General features: G+C 43.9%; 1 protein-coding gene across 2 annotated transcripts in view; it reads right to left on the reverse strand.

Annotated features, from left to right (window-relative positions):
- Msra (methionine sulfoxide reductase A) overlaps positions 1–16,300 on the reverse strand; it is a 324,774-nt gene that overhangs the window by 96,040 nt on the left and 212,434 nt on the right. For both annotated transcript variants that reach the window (XM_021182154.2, XM_029468781.1), the window contains exon 4: positions 15,713–15,817. In XM_021182154.2, the coding sequence (XP_021037813.1) occupies positions 15,713–15,817 (105 nt within the window). The remainder of the gene's footprint in view (positions 1–15,712; positions 15,818–16,300) is intronic.

Here is a 16,300-nt window from a genome sequence, read left to right on the forward strand (position 1 = left end):
ACTTTTTAAGGATGTTCAGAATAAACACCAAGCATAAACAAGTGGCATAAAATGGAGAAAGTGAACTGTGCATGAGCATCCATGCATCTACACTCTCTATTGCTGACTATAAATGGAGTCTGACAGCTACTTCGAGCTATTCCACTGCTTTGATTTCTCTGTCATGATGGACTGCACCTTGGACTGTGACAAAAATAAGCTCTTTCTCCCTTAAGTTGCTTTTGTCCTATTATTTTAACACAACAACAGAAATCGAAACTAAGATTCAATACAGAAAAGTATATAATGCATGTATACACATGTACTAAAAGTACATAAGACACAGTACATGATTTATTCAAGTGTATTCAAGTGTACACTTCAATGGTACAGTTACATGACTGTATCATTATTTATTACCAAGGAGTGGATGCTCAGATAAAGACCACCAACATAAAGAAACGGAGTACCATTGTGCGCCTGTGTGTCCCTTCTGATGACAATGCCTTCTAGCTTAGTTTGGCCTGTTTTTGAAATTTATACAGAACAAAGCTATACAGTAGTTTCAATCTCCCATTTTCTTCATTTGATGGTTTCAGAACATCTCTCAAGTGAACACCCACCCACAATGGATGCATTCATCCTGTGATGAGCCTGTGAGCAGCCCGGGACTGCAAAGGACATTCTCAACATGCTCTCAGCTATGCACATACATGATGTTCTTATGGGTACATACCTAGAATCGGAGCTTTTGGCCAAGATTCACATGTCTTTGATGTAACTACATGTGAGTCACTCTCTGGAGCCATGGCCCTGCTTTACAAAGTCCATGTTGCTCTACCCAGAGTCTGGAAGCTTTGAGAACCTACCAGTTCATGGATGTTCTCATGTCTGATAGTCCTCTTTTTGAGTTCATAGATGTTCTCATGTCTGATAGTCCTCTTTCTGTCAGTTCACGGACGTGTTCATGTCTGATAGTCCACTTTCTGTTGGTTGGCTTGGTCCATGATGCAGTTTCACTTGATCTTAATTTTTATTTTCCCAATTGATAATGATGTTTTTAATTTTATGCTTCTCCACTGCTATTTAAATACCTTGGCCACATTCCTTTGCAGCAATCTGTGTTTCTAAAAAAAAGTCTTTCTCATATATATTAAATATTCCTGATATAAATCCGCTATCAGATATAATCTCATTATTCTTGGCATTTTTTTACAATGGGTTAGTTTGCTTAATTTTTATTTATATGTAATTTATGTGTAGGAGTGTTTACCTTCATGTACACCTGGTGTCTGTGTGGTGCCTTCAGCAGCCAGAAGGTGTAGATCCTTTGCAGCTAGAGTTACAGGTGGTTGTGAGACACCATGCTGTACTGGGAATTGAACCTGGGTCCTTTGTAAGAGCAGCTAGTGCTCTAAACTGCTGAGTAATTACTGCAGCCCCCACAATGCTTTATGATAAGCCAAAATTTTGAGATGGATGAATTTATCAAACTTATTTTGCCTGTTTTGGTTATCACTTTTAGTGTCTTATAGGAATCACTTCCAGGCCCCACACTATAATGAAGTCATTCACCTGGAAGTCCTGCATGTTTTACCTTTGGTTCTTAGGTCTTAAATGTACAAGGTACTAGTTTTTGTGCATGGCATGAGGCAGATTTTCCCTCCTAAGGATCTGGAAAGACAAAACAACAAACAAACAACAAAAAGGCGTCTTTATTAATTAAAAAGCCCTCTCCCCAGTAGTGGGCGAAGCGGATGGTGTGGTAGCTCTGTCCTCCGGCACATTCACATTTTACTTTGCTCCCCTGCACTGTCTGTTTATCTTTCCCCACATCAAATGCACTGCAGCTTAACTGGTGAAGTTCACAATGACTCAAGACTTGCAGAAGAAAAAAGTTCCTGTGTTCTTGTTGTTATATAAGAAAACATTTGCTTTTATAAATACATGGGAATCTTTTTTTTTTTTTTTTTTTAAGTCTGAAGGAGAAGGGGGTGGAGGAGGAGAGAGCAAGAATAGCAACAGCACAGCAGCAGGACTGTAGGTTTTCACTGGGGTTTATACTAAATTTACAAAATAATCTAAGAGGAAATCTAAGCGAAGCCCGTTCATTACTGGATCTTCCAGCTGCCCCATGGCTAAGTGAACACAATTAGAGATTCATTAACGACACTCACCCTCAAGGAACCTCTATCTGAATTTCTCAGGGATAAACCTAATCGTTTATCTTTTGCTCATGCAAAGTTCATTTAGTAAAAAGGGCTGCTAACCCCGCCTGCCCCCTGAGTGCCTAGGGGGCCTAGCTTGGTGGAGGCTGATGTCTCTTTGGTAGGTTGCTTCCCTACTCAAGTTGCTTCCCACGTTTAGAGCTCAGGGGCTAGGCTGGAGTTTTAGGAGTTAAGACTGGAAGTTAAGCAGATGTCTTTTTGCCATAGTCCATTGGTCAGAACTCAGTCACTTGACCACTAGAAGAAGAGGAAATCCCAGAGAGCTGGGGAGAAGTGAGCATTACTCAGTCATTCCCTTTGCTTCTCTCCTTAACTTAGGTCTGAAGGAGGATCCCTACCCATGCCAGTACAAGGCAGATTAGAGGCTGTAACAGAGTGCACATCGCTAACGGCAACACTTGTGAGTTTGACGCCAGCATGAGCTACATGATAATGAGTTCCAGGTTGCCCTGGGCTACAGAGGGAGTAAGAAATGAATAAACAAGCAAAACACATAAAAACGAACAAAACTACAGTAGTTGCACCAACATGCTGCAGTTTCTGAGTAGTGCACTGTTAAGTAGCGTATGTGCACCCAGTGGGTCTTTGTACAGACTCTTTCCCATGCTTTTCTCATTTATGAATACTAACTTGTGTTGCATACCAGTAGCCATGTTTTTTCTTTTCATCTGTCCAGGAAACACCCTGTTCGGTTTTCTCAGTTAATGCTGAACTGCTGAACCATGCGCTCTGGAATCAACTTGGTCATGGACCCTGTCTCAAGATGCCACCAATCTCAGTTGGCTAACAGCCCACTGGGGATTTCTGCATACATTCTCCTAGGTGAGACTGTACTGTGATCTTGCTTTCTCCTGTGCTCAGATGTGGGTATCAAGATTCTGTTCTCTTCAGTCCTTGGAAGGCATCCCACAAGCCGGCAACTATTTCCCTAGTAAATGTTGGTAAAACTCACTGAAGCATGTGATCTTATCAAGTATGGATTCAGTTTCTCTAAGTGTCCCCAGGTTGTTTCATTCTGTTGGGCTCTATTTTTTAAGGGGTTTATTTTCAATGTAACTTTTGTCTCAAGTTCATTGCTGCAGGTGTCCTCTGAGTCTGGCAATATGTTCAGTGTTTGTACTGAGATTCCATTTTTTTATTCTTCATACTGGGATTCTCGGCCCTGTTTTATTCTTTTGTTTGTTCTGTTGTTGTTGACCAACTATTCTAACAGTTAACCAGTTGAATAAACATATGATCTCTTTCCTACCATTTGAGATTGCTTTGTGGTTGGTTTTCTTGCATCTTGAGATGGATGCCCTTCTGTCTTCTCACAGATGGGCTTACGATCTGTTTAGCCATGCCCTGTGAACTTGGATATATATATAGTACCCTAATCATTGCCTAATTAAAGTATTTTCTAATTTCGTTCATGATTTAGCCTTAATAACTAGGTTTGCTAGTGATTTTTCTTGTCAGCACAGTGAGAAGCAACTTAAAGGGGATTTATTTTGGCTAATGGTTTGAGGGACATGGTGCCATGAAGTGGAGAAAGGCACAGTGGCAGAACTTTCCATTCTGCTTGCTTAGCTCACTGGACATCAGGGAGCAGAGACAGGATGAGAAGCAGGATCCCACTGTAAGCCTCAAGACCTGCCCCACAGTGGGCCACTTCCTCCTCATAACCCTCACCTCCTAAAGGCCCCACAACCCCAAAACAGCGCCACCAGCTTTAAATATACGAGCTTGTGGGGAAATTTCACATGCAAACTAAAATGCTAAGATAGTTAGAAATTAAATTTTCTTTTTAACATAAGAGAACTTTTCTGGATAACTTTCTGCTACTGGTTTCCAGTAGAATGCAGTGGTGGTAAGAGAATTCTAATCTATATGATTAAAAACCCTTTAGCCACATCTTTTTTCTGGCTTAGGGTGTGCTCTGTGTATGACTGGAAGGACAGGCCATTTTCAGGTACAATGCAATGCTTCATATGTTCAGGGCTCTGAGGTGCTCACACCTTTGATGTCATTGGTAAGGACCCCCAAACCCACATTTTATGGTGCTGGAGAATTCTCCCAGAACATGGGTGTCTCCCATCTTCTTCTGCCTGTCTTGCTCCTGCTTCCTTTCTTCTTAATCTGGTCATTCCTTACAATCTGTCGGTTGTTGCATGTGATGATCTCAGTGCATTCCTTTAATCCCAGCACTCGGGAGGCAGAGGCAGGCGGATTTCTGAGTTCGAGGCCAGCCTGGGCTACAGAGTGAGTTCCAGGACAGCCACGACTACACAGAGAAACCCTGTCTCGAAAAACCAAAAAAAAAAAAAAAAATGTTCAATCCAACATCCTAAATCGTTTTTAATTTGTGAGCTGAATGGAACATCCCAGCCTGACATTATTAGAGTCTAGGAACTCCAGTTCCCACCAATGATCTCAGCTCTGATCTCCCTTCCTAATTTAGGACTCTCGTTTGAAGTGTAGTAGTTCTTCTGACTTCATATTTTATTGCTGGAGTGCAAAAATTTTCAGATTCTAAATGATGATGTAAAATGTGTGTGATTCCTCTGAATGTTTCCAAAAGCCCAATCATCTTCCTCTCGCTAATCCTTAACAGCGTGCATGAAATTGTAACGGATACCACAGGAGTTCACAGACACTGGCAAGTGTGCAGCTGGTTCCAGTCACCACAGGTCATGCTTCCTGCTCTCTGAAATCATCACTTAACAATATGGAGTCACGTGTCTTACCAGAGGAGGAATACAAGGCTTGGAACTGAGCCCAGGGGAACAAATTCCATCTTTGTCACATAATGGTAATATACTAGTAGGCTCCAGGCAAATCCTCTTGCTTCACTGGGGCAGTCTGTCCATCTGCAGAATGGGTCTAACTTACACAGGTTCCTTTAAAAATCCAATAGGATTTTACATACATACACTCCCAAGCACCGTGGTCAGCGTGGGAATGCTACCCACTGAGTCCTTCAATCAGTTTGGAGGAAAGGCCGAGCAAACCTGTTCCATATAAGCATTCTCTGAAAGGGATACTCGAGAGTGCAAACAGCAGGGATGCTGTGCACATGTACGATGGTGCTATGCGGGGGAAGCACACTTGAGAGAAGAATTAATAATGAAAAAAATACCAGATTCTTTGTTTCATTTTTCTCTGTTCCCTGAAATTCTTTAAAGAATGAAACCCCTCGCAGAATCTGTAATGCTGGGTTTGAGCCACTTTTCCATTTTGTGTGTGTGCAGCTGTTTGTTCCCTCCCTGCAAGCATGCACATCTGCTCATTAGCAATACAATATCATTCCCACTGTCTAATTATTTGCAGATGATAGATTTCTTATACATGATCTAAAAAAAGGATAGTCCTTCAAAACTGGTGACTTATTTAAAAAAAACTAACTTAAAAGGGTCAGCACAATAAAGTTCAGATATTAATTTGGCAAGTTCAAATATACACACACCAGCACCTAATTACCCACTTGATGGGAAACAGGAGGAAAATGGGATTTTTCTCCCTACAATTAATGTTCCCAGTAGACAGCATGGGGGTGTGCATGGGGGAGACACTGGCTGCTCTTCCATGCACCTGGAAAGAGGCTATGGGGCAGCCGCACTGAGACGGCTGGAGTGATGTTCACAGAGGGAGTGGGCAGGACACCTGTTAAAACTTCTGGCCTATATAAGTTTACCTTCACACACACACACACACACACAAACACACGGACATACACAGACACACGGACACATGGATACATAGACATACACACACATATACACAGAAAGTCCTTGGGACTTTCCAGCCTTAACTGTAAGCTGAGAAAGCCTGCATGTTTTTGCATTTTTGTTGCTGCCCTTACTCTTGCTGGCAAGTTCATCTGCCTTGTTGCTGAGGCATGCCTTCACTAGAACCCACTTCTTCAGGACTTCAGTGTAGACTGAAGACAGTAATCCAGGAATTCTCTAGGCCTCCAGTGCTAGATTGGGACTGCAGTGACATCCAACTGCATGAACTCAACACTTACAATCTCAGTGTCTCCAGGATGATACAGCCATTATTGGACTACCTAGACCACATCCTATAAACCAGTCTGATAACACACACACACACACACACACACACACACACACACACACACTCATTATATCAAGTTAGAAAACCCGGATGTATACACAGACCAATCATTCCATTTGGGGTAAATGCTGAGAAGGTCAGGTTTGTTGGTGTAGAGCTACACAGGCTATGAGGGCAGGGAGTTCTACTTTAGCTTGGGAAGGTCAAGGAAGACCTCTTGGAAGACAGTAGAAATCAAGAGGACAAGAAGGAGCCATGCTTGTCAAGGGCTGTGGGCAGACTTAGCAATAGTGCCAGACTAGAGCAAGAAAATGTTTCTGTCGTCTAGAAGCAGAATAAAGAAATGAAGGTCACTGTATTTGGGATGCCCTAAGCAGAGAGGGGGCGTTAATCTAAAGTCATGGGTTAATCTGAGGTCACATTGGCCACTTTAGAGTTTATAAATGGCTCCAAAGGAAATGGGCAATCAGAGAATGTGTTGAAGCATGAGAGAGGCTTGTTTTGTGATTTAACATCTTGGACAATAGATCAGGAAAGGGTAGCGGTACAGGAACTAGCAGGCTTGGAGGCCACTGAGGATGGAGCTCTCCCTTACAATCCACATAGACTCTACCTCTTATTACCCTGAGGACGCTATAAGGACAAGCTTTACTAGAAGTGAAATGGCAAGTGTGAAAACATGGAGGTTCTGGGCTTTGTTGAGACATTTAGTAACAGTTAATTCCTCCAAGTCAAAAGAATGGACTCTGAGTTCTACCTCTGACCCTGCGTGGAGACATGACATTCTGATGTGCCCCAGGTCAGAATATCACGTGCTATTGTCTCCTTCTTAGGAGTCAATCCAGTGGGGTCTGTCAATCACCTGGTCCAGAGAACACCCCTCAGGAAGGCTGATTCACCATGAAGACATGCTAAGGAGATTGGGAGGAATAATTATACCCTTAATGAGATCATGTGCTGCATTTCCCAGAAGCCATTCCCTTTATGCAGCAGCTTGCAGAGTATCACTCATGCAGCACTGCTGAACCTGCCTTCTTTTCTGATCTCTAACTCTGGTGTTCTAACTTGGACACCAGCCAAAGATCTAAGCATGTGTTTCCTGGCTGTCTGGGCTTTTGCACTCATTCTCTGAAGCCCCTGCTGCCACTGTGCCGGCATCTGCTTACTGCCATCCACTGTTGAACCTACTGGCTTTCTTGGACTCTACCTCTTAAAGGTATGGCCTTCTACCTTCCTCTTCTCCATCTCTACCTGGTAGCTACTGAGACTTACAGCCTGCTTGCCCTGGAGCTTTTCTTTCACACACTAATAAGACAGTCCTCAAAACTTTCCCCTGAGTTAGTTTTTAGATTCTTCTATTAACAGAATTAAGAAACAATAAGAGGGAACTTTGATATCCCTGGTAACAGCAGGATGAACCAGGAAGGAGCCCTAAGTATGGCCAAAGAAGATGAGAGCAATAATACACAGTCACGTAGCTGGTGTGTGGGTGGGCCAAGCTCAAAGCTACAGATGGCATCACCATCCTGAGTCCCCACTCACACACTAAATTCGATTACAGATGTCTTGACCATGGAGCAGTTTAATTAAAGAGTGTGACAGCAGATCACCATCAGCTTATTGCTGTGGCTGTGCTAGTGAGAATACAGGACAGGCTACTGGTAAAAAAGAAGGGAATGAATCCCAAAGTATGAACCAAGGTAATGGTAGGTTAGGCAAGGCAGTTCTTTCCTTAGGAGCTCAGACTGCAATGATGACTTGACACTTCTGTGCTGTAGCTCTGCCATCCCTGAGGCCCACGATGGCTTCCCACCGAATGCATACACAAGATCAGGGGGAAGAAGAAGAGGGAAGAGGACATCCTTCTACCAAGAGACCATTGCATCCACACACTGAGAAGGAGGAGGATGAAGAGGAAGAAGAAGAGGAAGAGGAGGAGGAGATGATGTTGAGCTGATTAGCATCCTTCCTAGAAGTACAGAGCCTGGAACTTGATCCCATCACACTCACTAATGCCTGAATAGTCACACTTCCAACAAATACCATGCTCCACTCCAAGCCTTATGGAAGTTTGAGTCTTTTTTTAAAGATTTTTTTTTAAAAAAAATTTATGTGTATGAGTACCATGTGCATGTCTGGTGCCTGCTTAGGTCAGAAGAGGGCACTAGACCCCCTGCAGCTATAGTTATGGAGTTGAGAGCCACCATGTAGGTGCTGAGAATTGGGCCTGGATCCTCTGCAAGAACACAGGTGTTCTTCATTGCTAAGTCATATCTCCAGCCCCAAAGTTTGAGCCTCTATTAGTATGTGTATATCCAGCTAAAATTATAAGCTATCCAAGTAATAGACACTGGGTCAGTAGCCACTATGAACAGGCCGTGGTTCCCAATGGACTATCTAGAAATTATTCTTGGTTTAGAGCTACCAGGAAAGACTTGCAAATCCCACAGTAAGCTGGCATGGCCTAGTGGCCATGGGATGCATATTATGGTTAGCCATTCCCATTTCCCAGAGGTAAGTGAGGCTGCTATGGTTAACAAAACGTGGCCTTCCCTTTAGAGTAGAAGTAAATACATAGAGCTAGTTTTTACTGCTCTTACTTTAAAAAGGACACCGAAGTCAGAACTGTTATCATGAAGGACCAGCATGTTTAGCACAGGAGGAGGTACTCTTGCCCAGGCGTTGCTGTCTTCTAGAGCTAAGGAAAGAAACTAGACTGAGCCTTTAGCAAACATGGGGCCCACCAACACTGGGCAAAGCTCTGAGGCCTTAGGAACCTTGCCCCTTCTTTTTTCATTAAATGAGGATTGCAGACAAGATAAAGAGAAGCCAAAAATTTAAAATACTCATCACTAGGCCAGCCCCTAAAAAGTCCTTAATAACTGTAGGGATCCCTCGCCCCAGCTAGATGAGATGAAATAGCTTATAGCTGCGAAGTCAGACATTGTGTATTGTGATTTGGCCCAGGGTCCATGGTCTGAACTCTGTGTCCTAGGCAGGAATACAAATATTGAACTGTACCACTAGTGAGCACTAGCTCCAGAGGCTGAAACCACATCTTCTCATTCTTCTACCAGAAGCAAAATTCAGAAGCCTGTGGGGGAGGCTCAATGCCTGCATCAACAGCATCATGGAATCAAAACACAAGCCATGCCGAATTCTTCCCAATCACACGAGGGACAAGAGAATCTCTGAGAATATAAAGTCCAATCTCTAGTGGATGGAGGAAATGTGGCTATAAACACAAACTTCAAAATCTGGTGAAATGCTGGTGTGCTGAGAAAGTTCTAGCTCCGCCTGCCACTCCCTTGGCATCTTGAGATTTTCATGCTCGTCTAGTTAGGTCTTATACCAGACACACCATGAGGCTCGATTGTATCTTAGCAGACCAGATTCTTGGTTGTCGCCTTGACCGTACCTGGAATGGACGAGAGCACACCTGTGATCCAAATTGTGAGGTTGGAAGACAAAGGCTTTTGATGTAGATCTTGAGGCGGGAAGACATACCTTTAATCTGGGACACACCTTCTCTGGCAGCCTACATAAGGACAAGAAGGAAGCTTTTGCTCTTTGCCTGCTTGCCTTCCCCTTGTTAGCACTGCATCCCTTCCCTGGCATTGGAGCCTACTTCTCCAGGATTCCAGCACACACAGAAGACCAGCTGAGACCCAAGCCTCATGGGTCTGAGCAACTACTAGATTCCTGGGCTTTCTATTCATGGCCAGTCATTGTTTAGATTAGTTGGACTGCAGCCTATAAGAATATACATATATTGGGAGGGTGGGTATGGGGGACTTTTGGGATAGCATTGAAAATGTAAACGAGGAAAATACCTAATAAAAAAATAAATTATAAAAAAAAAGAATATACACATACATATATATTCACTCATTCCATATGATCTGTGACTCTAGACAACTCTGACTAATAAAGCAGATTAAAGAAAATCAGCAAAGTTCAGAATTGAGTGTCTTGGCCCAACATCTAAAGGCTGGAGAGGGTCTAAATTGGGGCCAGAACCCAAATCTCTTCAATCTCAGTCTCTTCCATGTTCCCTGGGGAATTTCAGCCGTTAGGGGACCAAATAGTTACACCTATAGTTATATCTGGGTAAAGACAGAAAGCAAACACAGAATGCACTGGCCTAAAGTACAGGTTTTGTGGTAACTGGTAGATGAGGTGAAAGAGTCTTCTCTTCTCTAGCCAAATGTAAGCTGAGGGTTTTGGTCAGTTACTCCACTTGAACCACTGAGAGACAATCTCTTGGGACTGAGAAACAATCACACAGTGACTATGGAAGGACAGATCCCTGGACCTATCTATAGCTCTATGTGCATCTGTGTGCGTGCATGTGTGTGCATGCATGTGTGTGTGAGTGTGTATGAACATGCTGTGTGCATTGTGTGTGCACATGTGCACACATGTGTATGTCTGTGTGTGCCTGTGTGTGTTTGTTCATATGCATGTGTGTATGTAAACATGTGCATGTACATGTGTGTATGTGTACATGTGTGTGCTCATGTGTGCATGTGTGTGTGTGTGTGAGTGCATGTGTGTGCACATGTGTTTGTGTGTGTGATGTTAGTTGCCCTCCTTAATCACTCTCCACTTGGATTTTCTGAGTCAAGGCTTCTCATTGAACCCGGATCTCAATCCAGGTAGGCTGGCCAGCCAGTGAACTCCAGGGATCCTTCCATGTCTACCCTCCCAGCTCTGGAATTACAAGCAGATGACATTCTGATAGGCTTCTGACATGGACAGGGGCTCTCCAAACTCTTGTCATCATGTATGTATAACAAGCACATCACTGATGAAATTGGTTCCTCAGCCTCCATACCAGAATCTTCCATGTCTTGCCAGTTTTGTCTCCTTCTACACAGTAATGATGTCTGTGACTCTAGTCTACCTATGAGTGCTGCTTCAGTTCCTGGAAGCACAGACACAGGATTTCCTGTTTCCTCTATGTCCTGAGGATGTGACTTACTTGAATAGATATTTTAAGCTTAAATTCTGCTACTTCTGTGGGAGGACCCTTGGCATTAGCAAAAACAAACAAACAAACAAACAAACAAACAAACAAACCATAATTGCAAATATCATCCAAGGGTTTTACTTTCCCTCCAAATACATTAAACTCCAATCCAAAACTGTGAGTGGCCCATTCAGACCTTTAAAAACTTCATCAAGAAGGTTCTACAATCTTCCAACATGCTATTTACAGTCTGTGTCTCTGGAGTCATGCTTTTGGGGAAGACACGCGTGTTTTCTGGGCGTATCCTAGCATCAAAGGTCAAGTGGTCCTTCTCAACTTCTTCGGCACCGTTGGCCTTTTTTTGGACAAGCAGTACTTATACAGGTGGAAGCATTCCCTGGGTGGCTTTAGGAATTGCCTAGTTTTGCTTCTGGAAAAGAAATTTGAGGGGTTGTTGCTTCACAGTTCAGAGTTGTCCACACCACCATGCTGTTCCCTCCTGAAAGTTTCCTCTCTGTATGAGGTAGCTGCCTTGTATGTGTTCCCTACCCTCACCCATGGCATGGCATTGGGGCTCTTTTTTGCACAGCTATTTCCCTGGGAAATGAAGGAGGAGGGGAACTTTCATTCATAGGCTAACTTTCTCCTGAAGACTGCCTATCGTTCATGCAATGCTCTGAAGTTACACATGACCACAAGTTGAAGCTTCTGTGGTCACTGAAATATGATCCAGGGTTCTTCTGAATTTGCGTTTTAGCTTCAGTTTTTCCAGTGTCCAGTCATACTTGGTCTGATGATGCCATGCAGTCTCACAAATACTTATCTGAGTGCTCAGCTGATCTTGGTCCACTGGGTTCTGACTTTCTTACAAGAACACATTTCCCGGAGCTGGAGAGATGGCTCAATGGTTAAGAGCACTGACTGCTCCTCTGAAGGTCCTGAGTTCAAATCCAAGCAACCACATGGTGGCTCACAACCATCTGTAGTGAGATCTGATGCCCTCTTATGGAGTGTCTGAAGACAGCTACAGTGTACTTACATATTATAAAAAAATTAATTAAAAAAAACACATTTCCCTGTTTCAGGGGCTGAATCATCCCACCTATTTGGGCCGATTAGCATCACCAAATGGTATGCCTGACAAACAGAGGACATACAAGGTCCTGGGTGGACAACTACTTCCACAGCAGTTCAGAGATGGTGACAGGGGAGTCTCACACATTTTCTGACCACATCTCTCAAATCCTGAATACTTATTCTGAATTACTGAGGAAATCCCTAATCAAGCCACAAAGTCTTGAAGAAGCACTATTTAGTGAGATATTAACCAAATGTCTTAGACCTCTGATTTATAAATGAGCATAGCCAACAGTCCTAATATGGTAAGGACAGAGATGAAATTAGATGAATGGATAAGTTAGAATTTCCGTGATTGAAGGCATAGGAATTTGAGACTAGCTAAAGAGCAGGAATATCACGTGGCTCTGGGGGTTAGGAAGCCATGAGACAGCTAGCAGAGCAGGCAGCTAGCTGCAGGAAGAACAGGTCTCAGACCCCTAGAGTCTCCTGGTGCATCTTACATGTCTCTGTCACTGTCTATCTTCCTTCCTGGTGAACTAACAGAGCACATACAAAGCACCTTGGCCTTGGCACCCCAGCAAAGGGAGATACCTTCTTTTCTCGTGTAACAGCCCTAGGGGATGACTCTAATATCTCTGCTAAGTCATCTACCCGTCCCTTAAACAATAGGACAAAGCCTGGCCAAGTTGAAGTCATCCCTTAGGCCAGTAAATCTAGCCTGGTATCTAGAAGGTTCCTGGGGGACCTCATAAGGGAGAGGGAGAAGGAGGAGGGGGAGGGGGAGGAGAGGAGGAAGAGAAGGAAGGGGGAGAGGGAGAAGGAGAGAGACTGTTAGCATGTTCCACTGCATTGAGTTATCCCCAAAGTAACCCTGGTGACGGCATGGGAAGCACATTGAAAGTCAAGGCTTTGGTCCATGATGCTCACCTGGATGGGTTTTAAAATGACTTCCAGGTCATGAGTCTATGAATGGTATTAAAAACGCCCCTAGGAAAAAAGCAGGCAAAGCTGTCACAGTGGATAGTGCCGCGTGCAGCCACTCTGGTGCACGGTGTGATGGGCTCATAGTGTACCCCTCCTCTTTTCACAAGCTGAATGAAGTCTCTGCTCCTATACCACAGAATGTGGTTGCATTTGTAGATTTAAGAGTAGTTTTTGGTTCTTTAAGCATTTTATCACACATGTGTGGGTGTTTTACCTGTGTGTATATCTGTGTACCATGTCTGTGTCTGCTGCCCTCGGAGGCTAGAAATGAAATTATGTGGCTCCTAGGAATCAAATCTGGGAGAGCAGACAGTACTCCTACCTGCTGAGCCATCTCTCCAGCCCAACTGATGTTTTGTAAAAGGTAAATAAGTATAACATGGTCACTAATAAAACTGGTGTCTTTGTAAGAAAAGGAGACCCATCTAGGTCCAACATGAGGACCAGAGAGGAGAAGAGGCCATCAGCACACCACAGAGAGAGGCCTCGGGAAAAAGAAAGCCTGCTGACTCCTGGCCTTCGACTTACAGTTGAGAAGCCTCCAGAATTTTAAGGCAATAAATTCTTGCTTTGGAGGCCATCCAGGCATTCATACACTCTTATACCCTGCTAGAAGAGTAACACAGACAATAAACAAACAAACAAACAAACAAATAAGAGAACCAAGAGGAGGTGAGGAAGGCTGCTGAGGCAAATATAACTTAAGTGTGGAAGAGAATAGAGTGTACAAGGGCCGTCCACTGAATCTCTCCTGGACATTCCGGGGCCATACCTATTAACATACCTGAGCTGATAAGGGCATGGTGGAATGGGTAAGACATTAAAGGAGGATGTAAAGATAGAAAAATAGTGACGTGGCCCTGTCTGAGAGGCCACTGAAGTGGGCCCTCAGGGGTTCTACAGGAACAGAACATTGTGCAAGGCAGCCAAGTTACAGGCTCCAAGCTGCCCTGCAGGACCTTGCTTTGGGCTTTCTGGATTCCTAATGTGGGTCTCCCGGGTGGTTTAGAAGCTCGGAGCATTCTATCTTGACCTCCGGCTTTACCTGACCTATAGCTGAATGTCTGCAGCACCTGAGGAAGACTCACTAGCATGAGCTCTTGGATACAAGCAACAGCCAGGGTTTCCTATCTCTGCTGTCAAGGTGGTCTTACACATGTGATAGGGCAACCCAGTGGTTGAAACTCTGGTGACAACAAACCTTTGGACTGCAGTGCTCTTGTCCCTGTAGGCCTTGACCTACTGGCCCACATCTCAGCTCTCACCTCACCTCAGGACCCATCCCCATAGAAAACCAGACATTTCCATTATAGCTCCACCCAGGTCTTAACCCTTATGTGTGGCGGGCTCACCTGATGATGTAACAGCTCTCTCTCTGCTGTACTTGCCTTCACTCTGATCTTTGATCTTTGCAAATGACCCCCATAGTGGGTAGTTCTAGTGGGGCAAATTGGGGGACACACTTGATACAACACACAGCACTTAAGACCCACTAACTTGCTCTGTTGGGCTCATGTTAAGATTTTACCACAAGCACAAACTGGAAACCTCCACTCCTTAAGAGATTGTCAATATGCAAACCTCTCACAGAAAATGCCAAAGGGAAACTTGTTTATGTGAGTAGACAAAGGCTGGGCAAAGGATGCTTGTGCAGGATCCCAGTTCAGAAGCCTCTCCGTCCTGAGCACGGCACTGATAAAACCACCCTTGTAAGGAGGCTAGGATGTAGTGGAGAAATCTTTCACTATTTACTGTAGTATTAGTCAACGGGAGACTTTCTGCTTGTGAGTGTATCCAAATAATGTATTTGGCCACCAGATACTGTTTGTAGTCAAAATACATTAATATCCCCACATGACATATTCCAAAGAGGACAAATGAAACGTTTGGATAGCCCAAGTTGCATTATGGACTACTGAACACTGTTTTTCACCTTTATATTCTTTTTGTTCCTTCTTGTAATCACCCACAGACATTTCTTTAAAAAACAAACCCGATAACGTCAAAAAGATGAGAAAAGCTAAACTCTGAGAAAACAAAGGGACCATAAATCAGGGAAACTTTGTGGTTACTGGGAAGACACTTTAATTTTGTAGACAAAAGGCTGCATTAAGGAAGAATAATGCAATAATCAAAGGTGAAGGGATCGCCATTGTCTGGCGTCTTTCTCTGTGGGAATTTTCCCACCCCTGACAGCTGTAATGGGGGGAGGGGCGCTGGCTGTGGCTGCGCCTTTATTCTCTTACCCCCCACTCCCCATGTGCTCCCGCCCCGTTCCGTCAGTAAATGTCTGCAATCATATTCTTGAGCTCCTGTGTGATTTCAAGGTTCATCTCTCCCATGCAGCTCAAACACTAATTATCCCAGCTGTAATTAGTAAGATAATTAAATACTGGCTCACTCATCACTCTACCTTGGGTCGGGTCGTGATTCTCCCAGAAGACCTTGAGCAGTTCCTCAAAGCTGATGTGCTCTGGCCGGTACACAACCCGGACGACTTCAGCGTGGCCAGTTTTTTCTACAGAGAGACAGAACATACAACCCAATTTTACTGATAACATCAAGTCATTGCAAGCTATTGGGGCTCCAAAGATCCTGCAGATGGAAGCTGAACTTTTCTCTCTGATGGAAGGGTACAAGTGTAATTGGATTTCAGTTGCTGGTCTCATCCCCAGTCTCGGTCCCCAGTTATAAAAGCATAGTTATCCTCCCTGGAGATTCCCGGGATGAAGACTTCTGTGTCTTTCATATGAGAACTAAACTCCATTTTCATCTTCCCCCACCCCCACATTTATTCATGTGTGTGGGTTCATGCGTGTGGGTGTGCATATGGAGACTTCAAGTTGACGTCAGGAATTATTCCTGATTGCTGTTCTACCTTATTCACAGAGGCAAGATTCCTCAGTCAAACTAGAGCTTGATCATACGGTTAGTCTTTTTGCTCTGAGGATCTTCTATCTCTCCCTGCTGCTGGACTTTATAGGTGTGCTGCTGCTTTTAT

This window comes from Mus caroli, chromosome 14 (assembly GCF_900094665.2).
Source record: "Mus caroli chromosome 14, CAROLI_EIJ_v1.1, whole genome shotgun sequence".
Lineage (NCBI taxonomy): Eukaryota > Metazoa > Chordata > Mammalia > Rodentia > Muridae > Mus > Mus caroli.